General features: G+C 38.3%; 1 protein-coding gene across 1 annotated transcript; it reads left to right on the forward strand.

The window, feature by feature from the left end:
* Nucleotides 1-674: 674 nt before the first annotated feature.
* LOC126603404 (uncharacterized) lies at nucleotides 675-2,627 on the forward strand. The gene is made up of 3 exons (XM_050270234.1): nucleotides 675-1,306; nucleotides 1,398-2,306; nucleotides 2,420-2,627. Exons 2-3 carry the CDS (start codon nucleotides 1,595-1,597, stop codon nucleotides 2,446-2,448), a joined length of 741 nt encoding a protein of 246 aa, XP_050126191.1. The 5' UTR covers nucleotides 675-1,306; nucleotides 1,398-1,594; the 3' UTR covers nucleotides 2,449-2,627.
* The last annotated feature ends 22,045 nt before the right edge of the window (nucleotides 2,628-24,672 follow it).

Consider the following 24,672-nt stretch of genomic DNA (forward strand, 5'->3'; position numbering starts at 1 on the left):
TAAGACACAAGCGTAATTGAATAAGTAAACCTAATTTCTTGAGAACAAGAAAACCTACATCTTAAGAAAATAACATAAAATAAAATAACTAAGTAATAAAATAACCCTATAATAAGATCCTCTACCAAGGGAATATCCTTCCACCCGATAAGGGAGACTGCTACGGAGTAGGATTCTCTCCTCTCTTCTTTTTTTCCTTCCCTTTGTAAGAATGACTTATATGTGAGTGTCATTTAAACCACAGTGCAGATATACAAGTGAAAGGTTATGTAAGGACTCAATTATATGAATTACACCGGATTAATTCTATATTAGAGGGAAAACTAAAGGTGGTTATCAATTCAAATAAAAGGCAATTGTAACCTACACAAACTGACAGCAACTGCATCTCTGATAGGGAGATACAGTTGCAGCATATAAAGTTGATTTTGGTCTCTCTTCTCGGGTACTACTTGTTCTCATATCTAATACCAGTCCTATTGAGAGTATTGAGATACTATTTCTGAATCCAAGAGAAGAGAAGAAAAGATCATGGCTTCACTGTCTTCCACTCCAAGTAAATATATTTCTTATACTGTCACAAACTCTAATCATGCATATACTGCATTTAATATGGTCATGCATAGTTTTGATTATCGTTTTAAGCACTGTCATATTGGTTTAGTTGTAATCGATCCTTATACATAAACTTGTCTACATGTGGTATCAGAGCCACACAACTGAAACCTCTTTTTGGATAAAGAATGGCTATATTTTTCCACTGTGCATGACAGTGCTCAATTTTTGGTATCAGCATGCAATATTATATCAGTGCATGAAATTCGAATTTTGTGAATTGCATTGTTTGTATCTCTGTTATTTCAGTAAGTTATTAACTTGCTTCGTATCATTTCGACATACATATATGTGTATATGCTTAACGATTTATGCAATAAAAGGTCTGAATTGCAAATGAGCACACTAATGAATCATTACTTAAATGTAATTGATGTTGCATTCATGACAGAAGGAAACACTCTGAGATGAGTCTAGTATAACACTAAAGTGTAGGGCTAGATAATTTTCAGAACTTGAAGAATAATGCAGAAAGTGTGATTTACAAATATTAACAAGTAAAATGCTTCCAAAGGAGTGACTTTACTAGGTTCATTTGTATAATCAGTGTATAGTGAGTAATGGATTACAATCTATCTTTGTGCTCTAACTTGCCCAAAGGTACTGTTATAAGGATAGTTTTTGTAGTCAATGACTTGGCTATGCAACATTTGGAACTTATTCATGTATATGGACAGTTTCTTGCCCAAAGGTGTGACTGAGTCTATAGTTTAAGTATGACAAGAAAATTCTGTAATTATTTCTTGGTCATAGATTTACAAAATTCTCCAAATTTGAAGTAGGTTTCAATATGATGAGTTTGGTTAATGTAGAGAAATTGAATGGCAATAATTTCAAGGCATGGAAGCAGCAGATTGAAATGAATCTTGGTATGTTGGAGTTTAACATTGCATTCAAGGCTCCTCAACCTTCTGCATTGACAGATTAGAGTACTGCACAAGAAAGAGAATTCTTTGTGAGATGGGATAGGGCAAATCAAATGTCCTTACTTATCATGCAGAATTCAATGGAGGAACACATCAGGGGAGGAATTCCTAGTTGTGATTTGGCTAAGAATTACATGGACAGAGTTGAAGAGAAATTTAAAAGGTCAGACAAGGCTGAAACTGGTGCATGTTTGTCAGCACTCATTAACACAAAACATGATGGTTCTGGAAGCATTCGTGAGCATTTGTTAAAATTGGTCAACATTGCAAACAAGTTGAATGCAATGGATATTGGAATAACAGATCAATTTCTTGTGCACATGGCACTGTACTCTTTGTCCAATGATTATGAGCAACTGAAAGTGAGTTATAACACACAGAAGGAGATTTGGAGTATTAATGAGTTAATTGCTATTTGCTGTCAAGAAGAGGAAAGACTGAAGAAGATAAGGGCTGAGACTAGTGACTTTGCCAACCTAGTAAGTGCTGGAAAAGGCAAGGGGAAGATTACTACAGTTCATAGAAATGAGAATTACAAGGGAAAGAAGCCAATTGCATTCAAGAAGTCTGTGCCCACTGCTGGAACAACTTATGGTTCCAAGAAATGGTTCAAGTCTATTGTGATACCTGCAAAAACTCATGCTACTTCCATTGCTTCTGGACCTAAGAATAATAACAATGGTGTCAAAAGATGTCATTTTTGTCATTCTGAGGATCACTTAAGAAAGGATTGTCCTGGTTTTAAAGCTTGGTTAATCAAGAAAGGTAACAAAATAATAAATGTTTTTGTGACAGTAGAGTCAAATATGGTTTTTATTCCTCAAAACTCTTGGTGGTTTGACACAGGTTGTTCAATACATATAACAAATTCTTTGCAGGGATTTCAAAGCCAGAAGAGAACAAGTAAGGAGATCTACAATGTTTATGTTGGAAATGGGAATAAAGTTGCGGTTGAGTCTGTTGGTTCTGTCAAACTGAGATTGTCAACTGGTTATGTTTTAAATTTAAGTAATGTACTTTATGTTCCTTCCATGAGAAGGAACTTATTTTCTATAATTCAATTTGTCAAGGATGGTTTTTCATTTGTAGGGGATGTTAATCAAATTAAATTTTATTTCAAGAATCAGTTTGACAATCTTATTGGTTATGCATTTCCCAATGGTGATCTTTGGCAAGTTCAATGTTCTTACCATCAAGAATGTTTTAATATAGAACATTCAGCCTCAAAACGTGTGTCTTCTAATGGCCAATCTTATATGCTTTGGCATCAAAGACTTGGTCATATCTCGAAAGAAAGGATAATGAAGTTAATCAAGGATGGTATTTTGCCAAAATTAAACCTTAATGAATCTGCAGAATGTATTAACCGCATTAAGGGCAAAACCACAAACTCAACAAGCAAAAAGACAGCAACAAGAAGTAATGATCTCCTAGAGATTATACACACTGATGTATGTGGACCATTTCCAACAAAAACCATTTGTGGGAATTCATACTTTGTTCTTTTCATAGATGATTTTTCCAGATACACTTATATATTTTTTATCTCTGAAAAATCTCAAGTTTTGACTTGTTTTAAAAATTTTAAGTTAGAGGTTGAAAAACAATTGGGAAAATCAATTAAAGTTGTAAGGACCAATCGTGGAGGTGAATATTAAGGAAGGTACACAGAGAAAGGACAACAAAATGGACCATTTGCCCTTTTTCTGGAACAAGAAGGAATTGCAGCTCAATATACAACTCCTAGTACACCATCACAAAATGGTGTTGCAGAATGAAGAAACCGAACCTTGAAGGAGATGGTGAGGAGTATGCTTTCTTATTCACAAATGCCAGAATCTCTTTGGGAAGAAGCAATTAAAACAGCAACTTACATTTTAAATCGCGTACCAACTAAAGTTGTTGCATCCACACCATTCGAAAGATGGACAGGAAGAAAACCTAGTCTAGCTCACTTTCATACTTGGGGTTGTAGGTGTGAATCTAGACTCTATAATCCCAATGAAAAGAAATTAGACATGAGGACCACTAGTTGTTATTTTGTGGGTTATGCAAAAAAATCCAAAGGCTTCAGGTTTTACTGTCCTAATTCATTCACCAGAATAGTGGAGAGCAACAATGCCAAGTTTCTTGAAGATTGTGGAGCTTTGCATTCCCATTCCAGGAATTCTTATGAATTTGAAGAGATAAATGATGCATCACAGACCATTGAACAAGCAAATACTAAGATTCTCATACATGTGCCACTTGTAACTTCCCAGCCAAATAACATTACATCTTTACCTTTGTCGCCAACAAATGCAATTCCAAATTCAGCGATTGTTGCAGATTCATTGCAGCCTACTACATCATTTCCCATTTCCATTTCATCTCAGCAGCCTACTACATCCACTTCAGTTCCCGTGTTATCACCCCCTATAGTTCAACCAAGGAAATCCAGTAGGCCTAAGAGATCTGCCATTCCTAGTGATTACTTATGTTATTTGCAGGAAGTAGAGTTTGACATTGGTGATCATGATGATCCAACTACTTACAAAGCAGCTATGGAAAGTTCTAAGTCCTCAAGTTGGCAAGCTGCAATGGAAGATGAACTAGACTCCATGTACAAGAATAATGTTTGGACTTTAGTTTTGCCTCCAGACAATGTACAATCCATTGGTTGTAAATGGGTGTATAAAACCAAGAGGGATTCTCGGGGACAAATTGAGAGATACAAGGCAAGGTTAGTGGCAAAGGGTTTTACTCAAAAGGAGGGTCTAGACTACAATGAAACTTTTTCTCCAGTTTCCACAAAAGATTCTTTTCGAATGATCATGGCACTCACTGCACATTTCAATCTTGAATTACACCAGATGGATGTCAAAATAGCTTTTCTAAATGGTAGTCTTGATGAAGAAATATACATGCAATAGCCAATTGGATTCATTGAAAGGAGGAAGGAAGATATGGTTTGTAAGCTTAACAAGTCAATATATGGACTCAAACAGGCCTCTAAACAATGGTACAAAAAGTTTGATCAAGTTGTAGCAGTTTTTGGCTTTGTGGAGAACAAAATTGACAATTGTATCTACTTCAAAATGGTGAAGTCTAATTTTATTTTTATGGTTCTTTATGTGGATGACATTTTACTTGCTAGTTCAAATGTTATTTTACTTGAAGAAACCAAAAATATGTTGTCATGTAGCTTTGACATGAAGGATTTGGGTGCAGCACACTATGTTTTAGGCATTGAGATTACTAGGGACAGATCCAAGAGATGGTTAGGGTTGTCACAGAAAGCTTATGTTGATAAGGTTCTCAAAAGGTTCAATATGGAGAATTGCAGTGGATGAGATATACCACCTGGCAAGGGTGACAAATTGTCTTTATCTCAGTGTCCCATTACTAACTATGAAGTGCAAGCAATGAAGGACAATCCTTATGCTTCTTTAATTGGCAGTGTGATGTATGCTCAAGTATGTACAATGCCTGATTTGGCTTTTGTGTGAAGTGTCTTAGGAAGGTTTCAATCGAATCCAAGATTGGCTCACTGGAATGCAGGTAAGAAGGTGTTGAGATACATGAAAAGAACTCAGTCATGTGTTGTGTTATCACCATGTAGACGACTTGGAATTGGTATGCTACACTGATGATGACTTAGGTGGATGCATTGATGATAGAATGTCTACAAATGGATACATTTTCTTACTGTGTGGTGGTGCTGTCTCATGGAGGAACAAGAAACAAACTACAAGGGCAGTATCTACTATGGAGTTTGAATATATTGGCTGTTTTGAGGCAATGAAACAGTGTAACTAGATGAAAAACTAATTTATTAGATGAAGATTGTGAGAAGCATTGAAGGGCCAATCAAGCTTTACTGTGATAATACATTTGCAGTATTCTTTGCTAAAAACAACAAGAGATCAGAGGCATCAAGGCTTATGGATATTAAATACTTGAAAGTTCAAGATAAAGTCAGAGAGGCTGTGATTGATATACAACATATCAGTACACATGACATGGTCGCAGATCCATTGACAAAAGCATTAAATGTTACAGTCTTCAACAAGCATGTATTAAGAATGGGATTGCAATCGGAGTAATCTGCACAAGTATGTATTTAAGTTGCAAAAGCTGTGAGTAATGTTTAATATGAATTCATATGTTATGTTAATGATGATTAATGCAATTGCAAATGTTTAAAGCAATTAAGATATCTGCGGTATCTTGTGACCAAAAGAAATGTGGGAGTGCTTGATTTACAAGCAATTAAGTCCCAAAATCTTTTATTCTCTCGGCTACAACAAGAATGTGCTGGAGCTTAATCAGTTTGTGGTTTTGAGGTATAAACATTGTATTCAATGTTGTGTAGCCTTAAAACTCGACAGATGAACTTGCAGTATATGGTTGTAAGAGTCACTTAATTTATACAATCTGTGATCACATTTCACTTTTATATTTTACAATTAAGAATGATGGTTTAATCTCACTCATGTGGGAGAATGTAAGAATGACTTATATGTGAGTGTCATTTAAACCACAGTGCAGATATACAAGTGAAAGGGTTGTACTATGTAAGGACTCAATATATGAATTACACCGGATTAATTCTATATTAGAGGGAAAACTAAAGGTGGTTATCAATTCAAATAAAAGGCAGTTGTAACCTACACAAACTGACAGCAACTGCATCTCTAATAGGGAGATACAGTTGCAGCATATAAAGTCGATTTTGGTCTCTCTTCTCGGGTACTACTTGTTCTCATATCGAATACCAATCCTATTGAGAGTATTGAGATACTATTTCTGAATCCAAGAGAAGGGAAGACAAGATCATGGCTTCACTGTCTTCCACTCCAAGTAAATATATTTCTTATACTGTCACAAACTCTAATCATGCAGATACTGCATTTAATATGGTCATGCATAGTTTTGATTATCGTTTTAAGCACTGTCATATTGGTTTAGTTGTAATCGATCCTTATACATATACTTGTCTACACCCTTCTCTCTCCTCTTATTTGAACGGTCACAGTTAAACCACGTCAACATCTTATACTAATTTTTTTAAAGAAAGAGAAAGACAAAATAGAGAATGTGAGAGGAGGAAATGGGACGGGATGGAAAGAGGAGGGGAGAGAATCTTAGTCCGACTGCTACACCAGTTGGCCTGCCAAGCACTGACCTACTACAGATGACCAAATGATTTTCTTCCTAATAAATATCCAACTCACCAAATTCACAAAAGGCGATTGGTAAGGGTCCAGCTGGCCTTTTACTATAGTGGTGGAAATGAGTTAAGTCTTTGCATGACGGCGTAGGTTCGAACCCAGTCAATAACTAATCTAACAAAAATCTATCTTTTGACCAAAAAAGAAAAAAAAAAAAAAAGGGTCCAACTGAACTCAGAACCCTCTTCTACTATTCAATTTCTCTCGAACACTTTACTATTCAATTTCTCTCGAACACTTTATTAGGTGAGGCCATTGGGCAAACAGCAGGGGGATTTTGTCAACTGATCATACGGGTTTTTTCTTTTATTTTTTTTTATTATTATTTTATTTGCAAGTTCTCCAGTCAATTCCTACTTTGCCAAATTTCTATCCACAAGAATTTAGTAACTTTAATAGACAATATAATTGTCGTTATAATAGATTTTGAATGTGGATTAATTTTTGTTATCATTTGCACCTAGTTAAGATACTATTTAAGCATGTTGCTTCTGCCATACCGGTCTATACTATGCAAACTGCTAGCATTCCTATCAATATTTATGATTCTCTTGATAAAATCAATAGAAACTTTCTTTGGGGTAATGTGGGTGATAGAGCCAAACCTCACCTAGTGAGTTAGAATAAAGTTTGTTGTCCTATGATTAAAAGGTGTCTTGGCATTAAAAAAGCAAATCAAATGAATAGGGTCCTTCTTGCTAAATCAGGTTGGAGGTTACTAAATAAGGACAATGGTCTATGGGCTAATATGTGCAGGAAAAAGTATCTCAAACATGGCGAGGCTGATATTTTTAACATTACAGTCTAGAGGGTGTTTCTTTCTTGGAGGAGTATTACTCATGGTGTTGAGACAAATGATACCTTAATTAATTGTGCTCTGCCTTCATTTCATGGTTTTGATCCAAATTTAAAAGTTGCGAACTTCATTGAGAATGGGTCTTGGAATGTTGATAAGTCAAGTCTTATGATTCCTCCCCAAGTTATACGTAAAATTCTTTGTATTCCGCCAGCTTTGTCCTGTGTTGGCAATGATTCTATGATTTGGAGTGGCACCTATAATGGAGAGTATAGTGTGAAAAGTAGTTATCTTATGAATTTTCCTAACCAAGAATTTGTTGACAATTCTTGGGCTTTCATTTGGAAAATCAAGTTGCCTTCTAAAGTTACATACTTTCTTTGGATTTTGACTTATGGTAAGCTGCTGACTAATGAGCAACGTTTTAAAAGACACATGTCAAGCAACACTTTTTGTCAGATTTGTAATTCTGCAGTGGAGAATATTTCGCATGCTTTCTCAAGTTGTCATGTTGCTATATAGTTTTGGAGCAATATTCCTTTTCCACATCATCCTCATGTGAACCAATTTGATTCATTTCTTGGTTGTGTGGAGGCAAATTTAAAATGCAAAGATCCGCATGAGCTTGGATTATCTTGGAATCTTGTTTTTGTTGTAGCCTTATGTCTCATATGGAAGAGGAGGTGTTGTGCTATATTTTGTCCTAATTTTACTAAACCTCCTGATCCAAAGAAATGCATCTTGGAGTATTCTATTAAATGGCTCAAATATAATGTTAGCATCTCTAGTAAACATAACCGTTTGCAGGTTCTCTTGGCTTGGGTTCCTCCTCCATCTGGGACCTTTAAGTTAAATGTGGATGGTGCTAGGCTTGGTTCTAATGGGGTGATTGGAAGTGAAGGACTAATTAGAGATTGGCAATGGTAACTAGATCACTGGTTTTATTGCTAAATAAAGGAGTTCGGGAAGTTCTCCATGCTGAGCTTTGGGCTTTGTTTTATGGGTTGAAAATAGCTAAAGCTAGAAATTTCTCTCATATTATTGTGGAGGCTGATTCTGCTTTGGTGGTCTCTTTCATTCATGGTTCGCCAAGCCTTAATTATCATCCTCTCTCTATGGTCTTGTCTCGAAGTGCAGAAGTTTGATCATTGAGAACTGGAGTTGTAATATGCAACATGTTCATAGAGAACGTCATTTTTCAGCTGACGGGTTCGCTAAATTGAGTTTAAATAGCGAGATGGAGTCTCAAGAGATTGCGGAGTGTCCTCCTTGTTTAGTTCAAACTCTTTCGAATGACTGCTCTGGAGTCGCTACAGCTAGATTAGTTGTTCCTTAGTGTTTCTTTTCTTCTTCCATTTTACCAAAAAAAAAATAAAGAAAAAAAACTATTTAACCCTATCTAATAAGATCCAAAAACTAAATTGGTTTCGGAGCCTCCATAGTTTACCCAGGACATCCTTTATTATGATTGTAATCCGATTTGAGTCTCTAGATTTAATTAAGTTTCGTTTCTTGAAAGAAAAAAAAAACAATGGTAGACTTTGTTAATATTTTCTGATATAATTTATTGAATAGGAAGAATATCAGAGAAAAGTACATCATATGTCAGGATCATTCATTCTCCCTCCAAACTTGAAAATTAAAAAACATAAGCGCATCTGGTAGACTTTATTATCATGCACTCTCGTCTCTACCGAACAAATGGTACCCTCGAGACATTCCCAGATTCATCAATGAAAACATACACACGGTTGCAACAAACTTCCACCCCTATAATTCCACTTTTTTTTACCACAATCGTAACCCCTGGGTTGGTCTTATGGATTACTGTTTTAGCCTTACCCAGAGGCTTTCCAAGCAGTTCAGGCCAATCAGTTTGATGTCCTGCAAAAACGTGGACACCAGATTTAAATTTCACCGAAAATCTACACCCCTTCTACACCAAACTATGTATACATAGTTGTGTATTATTATATTAAAAACAAATAAACATAACATAAAACTTGGCAAAGAAAAACAACCTCGACCACAACATGCAGGATTGGTGCAGCCATCGTTGGCACAAGGTGGGTAACGAGGCCAGGTAGACATCTTCTTCTGATTCTGATTAGCTGAGGTGTGATGCGTATGACCTTCAGACGATGTACCTATATATATGCACTATAGTCATCTAGAATGGGAAGACTATTCACAATATTTTCCATTTAAATTCACATTGATTCAGATGAAACACATTGGCTTTTTTAGTAGAGAAATCCTCTATAATTTAGTATATTCATGAATTCGTTTAATTCCTAAATCCAAATCGAAAAATATTAGTGATTAGTTTACCATTTTAAAAGAATTTGTGGGCTAGGTCGATATATATGGAGGCCCCTAGCACCTAAGTTTTAATTTTCCTCTCTGTAAATTAATGTAGTTGGCAATATCGAATTGTAAAGAGACAAGAAGAACAAATTCATATATAAGAAGACCATGAGCTAGTCGAAAATATACACATTTTGATATACAATTTTATTGTACGAAAGCTAATCATTGTTTCTGTAATTTATTGTTCACTACTTTTCATTAAAACTCTTTTTAGATATGACGTTTACATAGATTTAGCTAGGGTGCACTTTTGTTCACCCACATTAACTTTGGTATATGCTCAGCATACACCTCAAATCTTGAAAAGTGCTCTCTTACTAGACCATGATTTAATTATTTATTGTTAATATTTTATTTTAGGAATTGTATTGGCACTCTACAATCCTCATTTTACCCTCCAAACTTTCTATGATGAAAACAAAATACACTAGTGAGGAGTGCAAAATATGATTTTTGGAGTGCTAATAACAGTTCTCTTATTTTAATGCATTATCATCATTTTAGCATTTATCTTTTAACTTTTTAATGAGGATAAATTACATATTACTACCTCAACTTTGGGTCAAATCACAAACTCATACCTTATCTTTTGAACATTGTAATGTCATACATTAACTTAGGAAATAGTTGCAATGTCATGCCTTCAATAAAAAATCATCAATTTATCTGTTAACTATTGATGTGACAAGTGTAGGTCCCACATGATTGATGACAAATCTTGTGCCACGTGGCAAATAGATCTTTTTTAATTTTTTAAATGATTTAACACCAAAAAAAAGAATATTAATTTAAATATAATTACATTAGTTAATTTAAAAAAAATTGCAATAATAAAAAGGATTAAACACCATCAATCTCAATACCACAACACTACAACCACTTCTTTTTAAACCCCCCGCCTCTTCCGGATAGCCCTGCCCCAACTTGGCGTCTTCAACTCCATCCATTTTCCCAACGACGTCTGCTCTAGCCTCATCAACTAGCAGAACTTGCGCACCATTCTGGACAACACCATCGTCTCCCAACAACATCACCCTCTCTGACAAACTCCATCGAAGATGGAGGCGGATCTTGGCAACTTGACGAACCTCGTGGTCCTCTGACTCACCAATTGCAGCTTAGTCACTGAGATTCCCAACTTGCTGGGTCAACTCATAAACCTCAAGGAAATTGTCGAAATTGCCCTCTTTGAACACCTTAGTAAGGTTGTTAGCAATGACAAGGTTGCTGGCCTTGGCGAGGGTGAAATTGTCAAAATTGTCCTTGAGATTTTGTTGGGACTCTTAGATGTCGATACTTGGGATAGAGTTTCACGACCCGTCCCCAAATATTTCAGTTTTTATAATTTTAAAGCGTGAATTTACGAAAATGCCTTTCGAGGAAAAAACGTTGACTTTTGTTGATGGCTGTGTTGTGTCGTGTAAAACTTTTTTTCTTGGCATATCCTTGTAGGACTCATTGTTAAGAGCACGTGGGCGCAAGCGGAATCAAATTTGGAGCTAAAACGAAGATTTTATGGGATTCGGAACGATAAGGACATTTTGGTAATTTTTCAATTGGAGATATTTCTCCATCATAGACCATTAAGGTGGCGACATGCCCTATTTCTGGGGTGTTCCTTTTTCTCCCCCGATCTCTCGGACCCTCTCGAACACTTTCTCTTTCTCCTTGTCTTTCCCTTCATTTCTGCAAACTCCCTTACCTCTCTTCTCTCAAACTATCCCCCTCACCACTCTTTCTTTCTTTCTGAGCATAGACACACACACATAAACACCACAACGAAGACTGGATCACCACCACCGTGGCTCACACTCCAGCGATCCCACCACCCTCGAGGCCTCCCTATCGCGATTTAGACTAGCTGAGGCTTCTCCTCCTCTCTTTCTCACTACATTGTTGCACCGTCACTGTTCATGGAGTTTTTCGGCGAGTTCTCATCATTTTCCCTTGGGTAAGCCTTGAAAACCATCTAGATTTTCGTAGATTGTGCTCATGAGTGAGTTTGGGACATTTTTTAGTAATTTAGAGGATGTTATACGTAGAGATAGCTCGGAGGAACCTTCCCCAATTTCCGGTGAGAAACCCAATGACCTTCGAGCCCTTTTCCGGCCAACTCTAGCAACGAACGAGAAAACCAAAAGTATATTTTTATTCCTTATCTCTCGGGCTTCAATTTGATGTATTGGGTTACAAAGTTTGGTTGAGATTTAAGCTCGATCGAAGCTCGAGAGTTTCCCAGCCAAGAATCTGGCCTTCTTCTTCATTGGGTCCGACAGGTGCGACCCGCAAGCCTAATCGAGTCGACCCAACCCGCAACCCAAAAACCCGATTCAAATAACCGACCCAGCCCAATAATAGTAACCCAGATCCAACCCAGTAACCCAAGCCTACCCTAGCAACCAGCCCAACCTAGCAACCCAAAGCCCATATCTGAGTCGACCTAAACCCAAGCCAGTTCCATGGTAGGCACGTGGGCCGCGCATGGCGGGCTTTCATGGCCAGCGCGCGAAGCACAAGCACCTCCACCGGAGGTATTATGCTCCGTCGCCATCCACGGCGTCGCTTGTGACTTTTTCGACGAACCATATTGGTGCGTGGCGACACGTGCGGTCGCACCACGTGGCACCACATGGATAAAATGTCAATATAGAAATTGTTTGTATTTTTATTTTATATTATGCTATGTTTTCATTAACAAGTGAAAGATTTGGATATGCTATACAATGAGTCAGCCATTATAATTAGATCGAGCTCATCGTCTTGAAAATATTTGTTTTTGCTCAAAATCTATCTATATAGCCTCTGCATCTAACCTAGCAAGTTTTCATTTAAAGCATAATAGAATGTGTGAATATGATGTATGTTGCTTACGTGAGTAAATCTAACCTAAATTTAATCAACTTATAAATCAAAGTCGGCAGAAGAGTTTGATATAGGTTGTTTACATTTCTCAAGTACTTAGAATTTTAATTCTTTCCAAATTAATGGTTGAAAGTGGAAAATAAATTTCAAGAATGTCAACTTGACTTGAACGGTATAAGAATTGTGGGAACCTAAATTAATCATGCTGAATTGAAGTGGATCACGTGGATTATGAGCTCAATATGGGTATGCTTGATGACATGAATAGACATGATTCTCAACTATAATGGGCTAAGCAGACTAACTCACTGAAGAATAGTGATAGTCCACAACTATCCGACTGAAAGGCTCAATTCTTGTCGAGCACTCAGGTTGTCTCCAACCGAAGGTTGGCCAGATGGCTCGTTTTAGCCTACTGGCCCTTCAAGAAATTAATATTTTAATGAACAGTGTAAGGCCATATTTCTTACCATCTCCAACTGAGGGTTAAAGGGCCATAGGGCTCGTTTTAGTCCTGTGGAAAAAAAATCATCTCTAACCGAGAGCCAAAGGGTAATAGGGCCAAACATATTATTTAAATTTTATAACTACAACTTAAATTAAATGTACATTTACCATGTATAAATGCACATTTACCATGTATAAATGCACATTTACCATCTCTAATAGTAAGCTTATATTTGGGGCACCCATTATATTTGTTCCACATCTGGAGAGAATTAAGCAAGCAAAAGCTTGCATGTGTGGCACTCATTATATTTGTCCCACATCAACTGTGAGAGAGGTTTGAGCAATCAAACATGCTTATAAAAGCAACATCCGCACATAGAACCAATCACCTTTCTGAGCCTTAATTAAATATTCTTTTTAAATTTTTGGCCCAGAAAAAAATTGTAAAAAACTGTATAAAAAATTAAAAAAATAACGGGTAGTTGACGTCAGCTATCCGTTGAGATTCAAATTTTTTAGCCCGGCCCAGGGCCAATTGGCCCATTGGCCCTTTTTTGTCCAGTGGGGCCCACAAGCCCTTTTGTCATAACCCGTCCCGGAATTACCTTATCGTTGATGTGAAAAGATGAAATTACCCTTAAGGTGATTAAGGTACGTGTGACATATTATTTGGAATTATTCATACTCTCCCAAACTTTTGGAAAATTGTAAGTGGATTAAAATTGGTTTGTAAATTGTGTGGTTAGGGACCTAAAGGGATTGGATGGTGATTGTTTTGGTTGGACCACACAGGACACCTCCTCTCTCTCTTCCCCGAGCCCTCTCTCTCTCTTCCTTCTCAGTTCTCTCAGTCTCTCTCTCTCGAAACCATACGGACAAAGAATTTGGATGTCGGAGGACTGAGAACGGAACTTTTCAAATTCGGCCGGAACTTTCGAGGCTTTTTCCGGTGAATCCCCAGTGAGTTGAGGGTCGAGGCAGGTATGGATGTGTTCATCTCGTCAAGATCTTCATTTTGATATATTATATGTAAGAAATGGTGGAGGAATGACGGAGAACAAGGAGATTGAAAAATCTCCAGTTTTCCGGCGACCGTCAAAACCAGTCCAGCGACTGGAGGAAGAAGGTGACGCGAGTGGGGGCGCGTGGGTCCGTGCCCCTCCCGGCGCGTGCGGCCTCGAAAATTTTTTCTAAAAATACCTCGACGTACGTGACGTCGAGTAGGTCACTGTGGTATATTCATATACCCAAATTGAGCATCGTATGAGAAGTTATTACGAATTGTCGGTTATGTGCTTTAAATAATGTTTTTATAGTTGTTTCGCATATCGGTGATACTTATCTCGAGGACGAGCGCATTCAAAGACGTCACGGGGGTTACGACCCTTCGACTTACTAGTGAGTGGGCAGTATTTTCTGTATTTACCTATACACTATTGATTCTTCCCAGAAATTGAATTTAAATGAAAGTGTTTTTTAAAATGCCATGCATGCATATTATGAATTATATGAATTAGTAATTGATGCATATATATGTGAAATGGTGTTGTGGACGCACAAGTGAGTATCAGGTGAGTTTTATGTTAATCATGGAATTTATTATGATGTGAATTGTATTGAAAGCTCAAACATGCACCCTTGGTGTTAGTGCTTATATTATTCACCCTGCACTGCACGCTCACCTTGGCTCCAAGTAGGTGCATGTCGTACAGACCATGAAAGGGTTCCGACATGTCGTACAGACCATAGAATGGTTCCGACTGTAGGTGATTTTAGATTATTATACAGTTGTTGATAAGAGAAGCACTAGAGCGTATTCTTACACCATTCTTATCGTACATACTACTTCATGTAGTTCCGATTTACATGCAGAGTAGCACCGTACAGGTCACTGTGGTGACTCCGGTTGGATTGGATATTGAGCTTTAGAATTAACCGTACAGGACCAACTGAAGGGTCTCCGGTTGATTCCTTATTTCACCTATTACAATGTTGCATTCTTATTCTATTGTTGACGCTTATAGCTTGGCATACTTTCTGGTTTTTGGTAAAGATTTATGATTTGAGATATAGGAAGATTTATATGCATATTATGTTATTTTCTGGGAAAGTATACAGGTTTTACAGCGATAGGTTAGAAATGTTATTAATTGAAATGTTTTCAAAAAGCTTTGTTTTACTGACCCGCTCAATTTTGTTTTGCGCCCCTCCAGGTTCTAGTTAGAAGCGTTGGTGGCCCACGAGGATTCCCATGGCGTACTGACAGACTACATAAATGTAGGACTCACCTTCGGGTGTTGTAATTTAGTTATGGTCCTACTTGACTGCACCTAGTACTTATGCTCTGAATATGTGTGTTTCACACTTAAACTCACTCTAGCATGCCAGTTGGATATTATTGCTAGTATTTGGTTTTTATTTCTTCGTATTTCTCTTACCTATTGCTTCCGCGTCGCACTTTTGGTTACGTCACACTCACGTGACGGCCAGCACGCCTTGATTCTAGGATTGGGGTGTGTCAGTTTGGTATCAGAGCCTAGGTTGCAATCCTGTATAAATTGTTAATGCTCTAATGATCTTTTGATGTCTTCTATCAGAACTATGTCGCCTCGTAGGGAATCACGTCGTGCTTCTGAGCCTAATTTCCTTGATATAACTCAATTAGGGGAAGTGATGGCCCATGCCTTTCAGAATGCAATCCGTCCTCCTCCTCCTCAAAGAACACCCCTAGAGACTATGTATAATCTGAAATTGGACCGCTTCATGGGTAATGAGGGTTATGAAGGGGCAGAAAAGTGGTTAGACCATATTGAGAAGACTTTTCAGGTGATGCAGAGTCAAGGGAATCTTCCTGCTAATAGATAGGTTAAGACCACTACCTGGTTTTTAGGACGAGAGCCAGCAACTTGGTGTAAATGAGACTCAGTTTATGACACCTGAGATGGCAGCTGATTGGGAAGTATTCAAAGAGAATTTTAAGAAAATATTTGTTCCTCCGGAGTACATTGATCGTAAGAAGCAGGAGTTCACTCAATTAAAGCAAAAGAATATGTCGGCGCATGAGTATTACAGGAAGTTTACAGACTTATCTCGTTATGATCCTGATACAGCTGGTAATCAGGCAGAGATGCTTCGCCGTTTTAAGCTGGGAACTAAGAGGAAATGGCGGACTTTTGCTAGTGCGCTTCCTTGCACCACTTATCATGAGTTTTCTGAGATTTTGGTTTGGATGGAGGATTCCGACAACCTTTCTAGTAATAGTGAAGATGATGAAGATAAAAATGATAATCAGAAGAAAGATGATAGGGGTAAAGGTATCTCCACTCAGGGACCCCGTAAGACACAAAATTTCAAGAAAAGTGGAGCGAGCTCAAGTTCTTCTAGTGGAGGATTTAGTGTCACCGGCCCGAGGAGAGGTGGAAGATTTGCTAGTGGACCCAGGTTTCAGAGGCAGAGAGACTTTGGTGGTGCAGGTGGTTCTGGTGCTCCGTTGTATCGCCGTTGTAATTTCAGACATCATGGAGAATGTAGAAGAAGTGGTAGTGTTTGCTACACTTGTGGACAGTTGGGACATAGGGCTGCTCAGTGTCCCCAGAGTCAGCATAGGTCTCAGCAGTCTACTATGCCACCTCCAGCACGGATTCAGCAAAACTTTGGATCAGGTAGTTATGGTCAGACGGGTCGTGGTGGTGCTTACCACTATCAGGGTGATGCTGCTCCCTATGCTTCCGGACAACATCAGTATTCTCAGGATCCTTATTTTCAATCTGGGTATTCCCAAGATCCTGGAGGTTATACTTCATATCCTTCCATGCCAGCTAGCGGATCTCAGTGGCATCAAGGAGGTCAGCCCCGACAGGGAGAGGTTGCTGCTAGTAGTACAGGACCATCTAGGCAGTCTAGCCAGTCAGGACAGGGACATATTTCTCAGGGACGAGGTAACCAAGGTAACAGATGTCGTGGTGGACGACAGCAAGCTCAGGGACGTGTTAATCACAACTCACTGCAAGATGCTCAGAATCATCCAGATTTGATTATGGGTACGTTAAATATTCTTAGTCATTTTGCTAGAGTTTTGATTGATTGTGGTGCTACACATTCTGTGATTTCTCATACATTTGCTCAAATGACTCAACCTCACCCTACACCTCTAGGATTTGATTTAGAGTTTGCTATGCCTAGATGAGACAAATGTTATATTGATAGTGTTTATCCAGGGTGTCCAGTGATGGTAGATAGTGTAGTTATGCCAGCTAATCTTATCTCGTTGGACATTGTGGATTTTGATGTGATTTTAGGGGCGGATTGGTTGCATTATAATCGTGCCCATATAGATTGTTACGGGAAATCGGTTACTTTTCATCGTCCTGGACTACCAGCGGTTACTTTTGTGGGTGAAAGAAGTGGGGTAAGACATGGTGTTATTTCTGCCATGAGAGCAAGGAAGTTGTTATCGAAAGGTTGTCAAGGATACTTAGCACATATGGTGTTAAATGATGTTGTTCCTAGCAGTGTGGATGAAGTTGGAGTAGTCAGGCACTATCCTGATGTATTCCCAGATGATTTGCCTGGATTACCGCCAGATAGAGATGTGGAGTTTTCGATTGATTTGCTTCCAGATACGGATCCTATATCGTTGACTCCATATAGAATGGCTCCAGCTGAATTGAGAGAGTTGAAAATTCAGTTACAGGAATTAACTGATAAAGGTTTCATTCAACCTAGTACTTCACCTTAGGGAGCCCCAGTGTTATTTGTAAGAAAGAAAGATGGAACTTTGAGATTATGTATTGATTACAGGCAATTGAATCGGGTAACGATTAAAAACCGTTATCCATTACCTCGTATCGATGATTTATTTGATCAGCTCAAAGGTACGTGTGTGTTCTCTAAGATTGATTTGAGATCTGGATATTATCAGTTGAAGATTAAAGATGAAGATGTACCTAAAACGGCTTTCAGGACCCGTTATGGACATTATGAGTTTTTGGTGATGCCATTTGGATTGACTAATGCACCTGCAGCTTTCATGAGGCTAATGAATGAAGTATTCCAGCAATATCATGATAGGTTTGTCATTGTTTTTATCGATGATATTCTGGTATACTTTAAGTCGAAAGCAGATCATATTAGACATCTTAACTTGGTATTAAAGAAATTGAGGGAGCATCAGTTGTATGCCAAGTTTAGCAAATGTCAGTTTTGGTTGAGTCAAGTGGCATTTTTGGGGCATGTAGTATCGGCACAAGGAATTCAAGTAGATCCTCAAAAGATAACTGCAGTGGAGAATTGGGAACAACCACGAACCGTCACAGAAGTACGGAGTTTTCTTGGTCTAGCAGGTTATTATCGACGGTTTGTTCAAGATTTTTCTATGATTGCTTTGCCACTAACGAAATTAACCAGGAAGGATGTTAAGTTCGAGTGGGACGAGAATTGTGAGCAAAGTTTCCAGCAGCTGAATTATTGCCTCACTCATGCTCCAGTATTGGTACTTCCTGATGATAGCGGTAACTTTGAGATTTACAGTGATGCTTCTTTGAATGGTTTGGGATGTGTTTTGATGCAGCATAATAGAGTGATTGCCTATGCTTCTCGACAGTTGAAGATTCATGAAAGGAATTATCCTACTCACGATCTTGAGTTGGCAGCCATTGTCTTTGCTTTGAAGATTTGGAGACATTATCTCTATGGTGAGAAGTGTAAGATCTTCATAGATCATAAGAGTCTTCAGTATCTTTTTACTCAGCATGATCTTAATCTTCATCAGCGAAGGTGGATGGAGTTACTAAGTGATTATAACTGCACTATTGAGTATCATCCGGGTCGTGCAAATGTGGTAGCTGATGTACTGAGTAGGAAACCTCAAGGTCGACTCAATGCTTTGTATGCTTGCCGTGTTCCTCTTCTTGTAAATTTGAGAGCTACTGGAGTAAAGTTGGAGTTAGAAGATCGAAGAGAAGCTTTTCTTGCTAGTTTTCAAGTCAGGCCAGTTTTAGTCGATCGTGTACTTGAAGCTCAGATGGTTGATGAAGAGATTCAAGAAATGATTCAATTGAGAAATGAAGGGAAAAAGAAAGACCTCAGGATTCGAGAATAAGATGGCATGCTTATGCAGGAGAACATAATGTATGTGCCGAATAATGAGGAATTAAAGAAGGAAATTTTGGATGAAGCACATTGTTCAGCTTATGCAATGCATCCAGGAGGAACTAAGATGTACCATACCATTCAACCATTTTATTATTGGCCGGGTATGAAAAGGGAAATTGCAGAATATGTAAGTAGGTGTATTGTTTGCCAGCAAGTCAAAGTAGAAAGAAAAAAGCCTTTTAGACGGATGCAACCACTGCCCGTTCCTCAGTGGAAATGGGAAAATATAACTATGGATTTCATGTATAAGCTTCCACGTACACGAAATGGATTTGATGGCGTTTGGGTAATTATAGATCAGCTTACCAAGTCAGCACACTTTATTCCAGTGAGGGAAAAGTATCCCCTGAATAAATTGGCTAAGTTGTTCATCACGAAGATTGTGAAGTATCATGGAGTTCCAGTGAATTTCTGATTGAGATCCAAGATTTACTTCTAAGTTTTTGATAGCTTTTCAGGAAGCTCTTGGTACGAAACTGCTTTACAGCACTGCTTATCATCCTCAAACAGATGGACAATCAGATAGGACTATTCAGACATTAGAGGATATGCTGAGATCTTCAGTGTTACAGTTTAGTGATTCTTGGCATGATCGCCTAGACTTGATGGAATTTGCCTACAATAATAGTTTTCATTCGAGCATTGGTATGTCACCATTTGAGGCACTTTATGGTAGAGCTTGTCGTACGCCATTGTGTTGGTCAGAGGTTGGTGAAAGAGTGCTTGAGGGCTAAGAAATTGTGGATGAGACTACTCAAAATGTTCAGGTGATTAAGTCTAACCTGAAAGCGGCCCAAGATCGACAAAAGAGTTTAGCAGATAGACATGCTACTGATCGAGTATATGACGTGGGTAATTTGGTATTCTTGAAATTGTCACCTTGGAGAGGTGTAGTGCGGTTTGGAAAGAAAGGCAAGCTAAGTCCTAGGTATATAGGACCTTATGAGATCACTGAATGATTGGTGAAGTTGCTTACAGATTGGAGTTGCCTCCGGAGTTATCTAAGGTACATAATGTGTTTCATGTCTCGATACTTCGACATTATGTTTCAGATCCCTCACATGTGATTCCTCCTTAACCTTTGGAGATTAATCCGGATTTGACGTATGATGAGGAACTAGTGACTATCTTGGATTGGAAAGACAAAGTTCTAAGGAATAATACAGTGAGCTTGGTAAAAGTATTGTGGAGGAACCACTCAGTAGAAGAAGCTACTTGGGAGACAGAATATCGAATAAGAGAGATGTATCCAAGGTTGTTTTATGAGTATTAAGTGGATTGTTTGGTTGTATGAATTTCGGGGATGAAATTCTATAAGGAGGGTAGATTGTCACAACCCGTCCTGGAATTACCTTATCGTTGATGTGAAAAGACGAAATTACCCTTAAGGTGATTAAGGTACGTGTGACATATTATTTTGAATTATTCATACTCTCCCAAACTTTTGGAAAATTGTAAGTGGATTAAAATTGTTTTGTAAATTGTGTGGTTAGGGACATAAAGGGATTGGATGGTGATTGTTTTGGTTGGACCACACGGGACACCTCCTCTCCCTCTTCCCCGATCCCTCTCTCTTTCCTCCTTCTCAGTTCTCTCACTCTCTGTCTCTCGAAACCGTACGGACAAAGAACAAAGCCCTCAAATCTTCACAGATCGAAGGTTCTAAGGTAAGAATCGAACTCCTCTTGAGTCCCTGAGCTCAAATATACTAATTTTAGAATTTAAAACCTTTGATATCATCGTGAAACCATAACCCCGAAAATGTGCACTGTTCATGCACACGTGAATTGTTGAATTTCAAGGAATTTTAAGCTCACAGTGAGCTTAAGGAGGTCCTCACGAGCTTCGGGGTACGTCGTTGGTAGAATTTGGACGTCGGAGGACTGAGAACGAAACTTTTCAAATTCGGCCGGAACTTTCGAGGCTTTTTCCGGTGAATCCCCGGCGAGTTGGGGGTTGAGGCAGGTGTGGATGTGTTCATCTCGTCAAGATCTTCATTTTGATATATTACACGTAAGAAATGGTGGAGGAATGACGGAGAACAAGGAGATTGAAAAATCTCCAGTTTTCCGGCACCCGGCAAAACCAATCCGGCAATTGGAGGAAGAAGGTGACGCGCGTGGGAGTGCGTGGGTCCGTGCCCCTCCCGGCGCGTGAGGGCGAGTGCGGCCTCGAAATTTTTTTCTAAAAATACCTCGACGTCCGTGACGTCGAGTAGGTCACTGTGGTATATTCATATACCCAAATTGAGCATCGTATGAGAAGTTATTACGAATTGTCGGTTATGTGCTTTAAATAATGTTTTTATAGTTGTTTCGCATATAGGTGATACCTATCCCGAGGACCAGCGCATTCAAGGACGTCACGGGGGTTACGACCCTTCGACCTACCAGTGAGTGGGCAGTATTTTCTGTATTTACCTATATACTATTGATTCTTCCCAGAAATTGAATTTAAATGAAAGTGTTTTTTAAAATGCCATGCATGAATATTATGAATTATATGAATTAGTAATTGATGCATATATATGTGAAATGGTGTTGTGGACGCACAGGTGAGTATCAGGTGAGTTTTATGTTAATCATGTAATTTATTGTGATGTGAATTGTATTGAAAGCTCAAACATGCACCCCTGGTGTTAGTGCTTATATTATTCACCCTGCACCGCACGCTCACCTTGGATCCAAGTAGGTGCATGTCGTACAGACCATAGAGTGGTTCCGACTGTAGGTGATTTTAGATTATTATACAGTTGTTGATGAGAGAAGCACTAGAGTGTATTCTTACACCATTCTTATCGTACATACTACTTCAGGTAGTTCTGATTTACATGCAGAGTAACACCGTACAGGTCACTATGGTGACTCCGGTTGGATTGGATATTGAGCTTTAGAATTAACCGTATAGGACCAACTGCAGGGTCTCCGATTGATTCCTTATTTCACCTGTTATAATGTTGCATTCTTATTCTGTTGTTGACGCTTATAGAATGGCATACTTGCTGGTTTTTGGTAAAGATTTATGATTTGAGATATAGGAAGATTTATATGCATATTATGTTATTTTCTGGGAAAGTATACAGGTTTTACAACGAGGGGTTAGAAATGTTATTAATTGAAATGTTTTCAAAAAGCTTTGTTTTACTGACCCACTCAATTTTGTTTTGCGCCCCTCCAGGTTCTAGTTAGCAGTGTTGGTGGCCCACGAGGATTCTCACAGCGTACTGACAGACTACATAAATGTAGGACTCACCTTCGGGTGTTGTAATTTAGCTATGGTCCTACTTGACTGCACCTAGTACTTATGCTCTGAATATGTGTGTTTCACACTTAAACTCACTCTAGCATGCCAGTTGGATATTATTGCTAGTATTTGGTTTTTATTTCTTCGTATTTCTCTTACCTATTGCTTCCGCATCGCACTTTTGGTTACGTCACACTCACGTGACAGCCATCACGCCTTGATTCTAAGATCGGGGTGTGTCACCTTTGGCCTGACCCTCAGTTGGAGACAGTTTTAGGGCTATTTTCGGCCCTCTGGCCCTCTGAACCCTTCGGTTGGAGATGACCTCATATAGACAATTTGGACACATGCAAGCATCAGGACCTACTTTGTAGGGCATGGTTGTCAATTTCTCGCTAAACTTGACCATTCAGGAGTTAAACAAAGTATTTGAAACTCGAATACATCTTTATTCTTCTACATAAGAAGGTATTTATAGAAAAGAAGATACAAGCCTAATTGAATAAGTAAACCTAATTCCTTGGGAACAAGAAAACCTACGTCTTAATAAAATAAAACAACCAAGTGATAAAATAATCTATATTAAGATCCTCTACCAAGGGAATATCCTTCCACCCAATAAAGAAGACTGCTCCGAGTTGTCCAACCGAGCATTGACCTGCTACAAATGACTACATGACTTTCTTCCTTATAAGCTCACAAAAAGAGACTGGTAAAGCCCACACTGAACTCAGAAATCTCATCTACTATTCAACTTCCCTCGAACACATTATTAGGCGAGGCCATTGGCCAAAGACCAGGGAATTTTGTCAATTGATCATGCGGGGTTCTTCTTTTTTTTATTGCAAGTTCTCCAGTCAATACCTACTTAGCCAAATTTCTATCCACAAGAATTAAGTAACTTTAGTAGACAATATAAATGTCATTGTCATATAGTTTGAATGTGGCAAAAACAAATAAACATATATAACATGAAAACTTAGCAAAGGAAAACAACCTCGACCACAACATGCAGGATTGGTGCAGCCATCGTTGGCACAAGGTGGGTAACGAGGCCAGGTAGCCATCTTCTTCTGATTCTGATTAGCTGAGGAGGTTTGATGTGTACGAGGGAAGACTGTTAACAATATTTTCCATTTAAATTCACATTGATTCAGATGAATCACATTGGCTTTTTTTAGAAGAGAAATCCTCTATAATTTTGTATGTTCATGAATTTGTTTAATTCCTAAATCCAAATTGAAAATTTTACCATTTATAGACGAACAAATGCATGCATTTGTGGGTTAGGTCGATATGATGGACCCTTGCACCTAGGTTTTAATTCTTTTTCTCTGTAAATTAATGTTGTTGACAATATAGCATTATAAAATGACAAGAGGAGCAAATTCATATATAAGAAGACCATAAGCTAGTCGAAAATATACATAGTTGAAAAGCCTGCAAAGGAAGTGAAAGAAATAATCACACAACCCCGCCTGTTTACAGTTGTGACACTTCCCCAGGCGTTGTGCGACTTGAAAATTTGTGTTGCAACCGTGTGTACCTTGTGCTTGATCCAGACGGCAACGTCTTGAACAGACATACAGTGGGTTAGAGACTAGAGTACTGCTGCAAAGACCCTAATCCAGTCCTCAAATAATAATAATAGTTACTAATAAATAATAATAATAATGTTGTGACCAGAAATTTTGAATTATTTTCATTACTTTCTACAGTAATCCATCTACTATACTAAAATGCCTTGCTGAAAGTAATATTATATATCGGTATGAATTTGTTCAGTCGATCATAATGTTTTTTTAGTAGAGTGGTAGCATTAGTGAGAAAGAGGTTCAAGACAAAAGGGATAGAAGAAGATCTAAGAAGATTTTGAAAGAGACTATAAGAAAAGATATGGAGTACTTGGAGTAAACGGAAGACTTGGTGCAAAACCGAGCGCACTGTTGTTCTATGATTCATACAGCCGACCCTACTTAATGGTAGGGATGGACACTTGGAACCGAAACTTGAACTAAATCGAACTACACTGAACGGTTTGATT

This window comes from Malus sylvestris, chromosome 15 (genome assembly GCF_916048215.2).
Source record: "Malus sylvestris chromosome 15, drMalSylv7.2, whole genome shotgun sequence".
Classification (NCBI taxonomy): domain Eukaryota; kingdom Viridiplantae; phylum Streptophyta; class Magnoliopsida; order Rosales; family Rosaceae; genus Malus; species Malus sylvestris.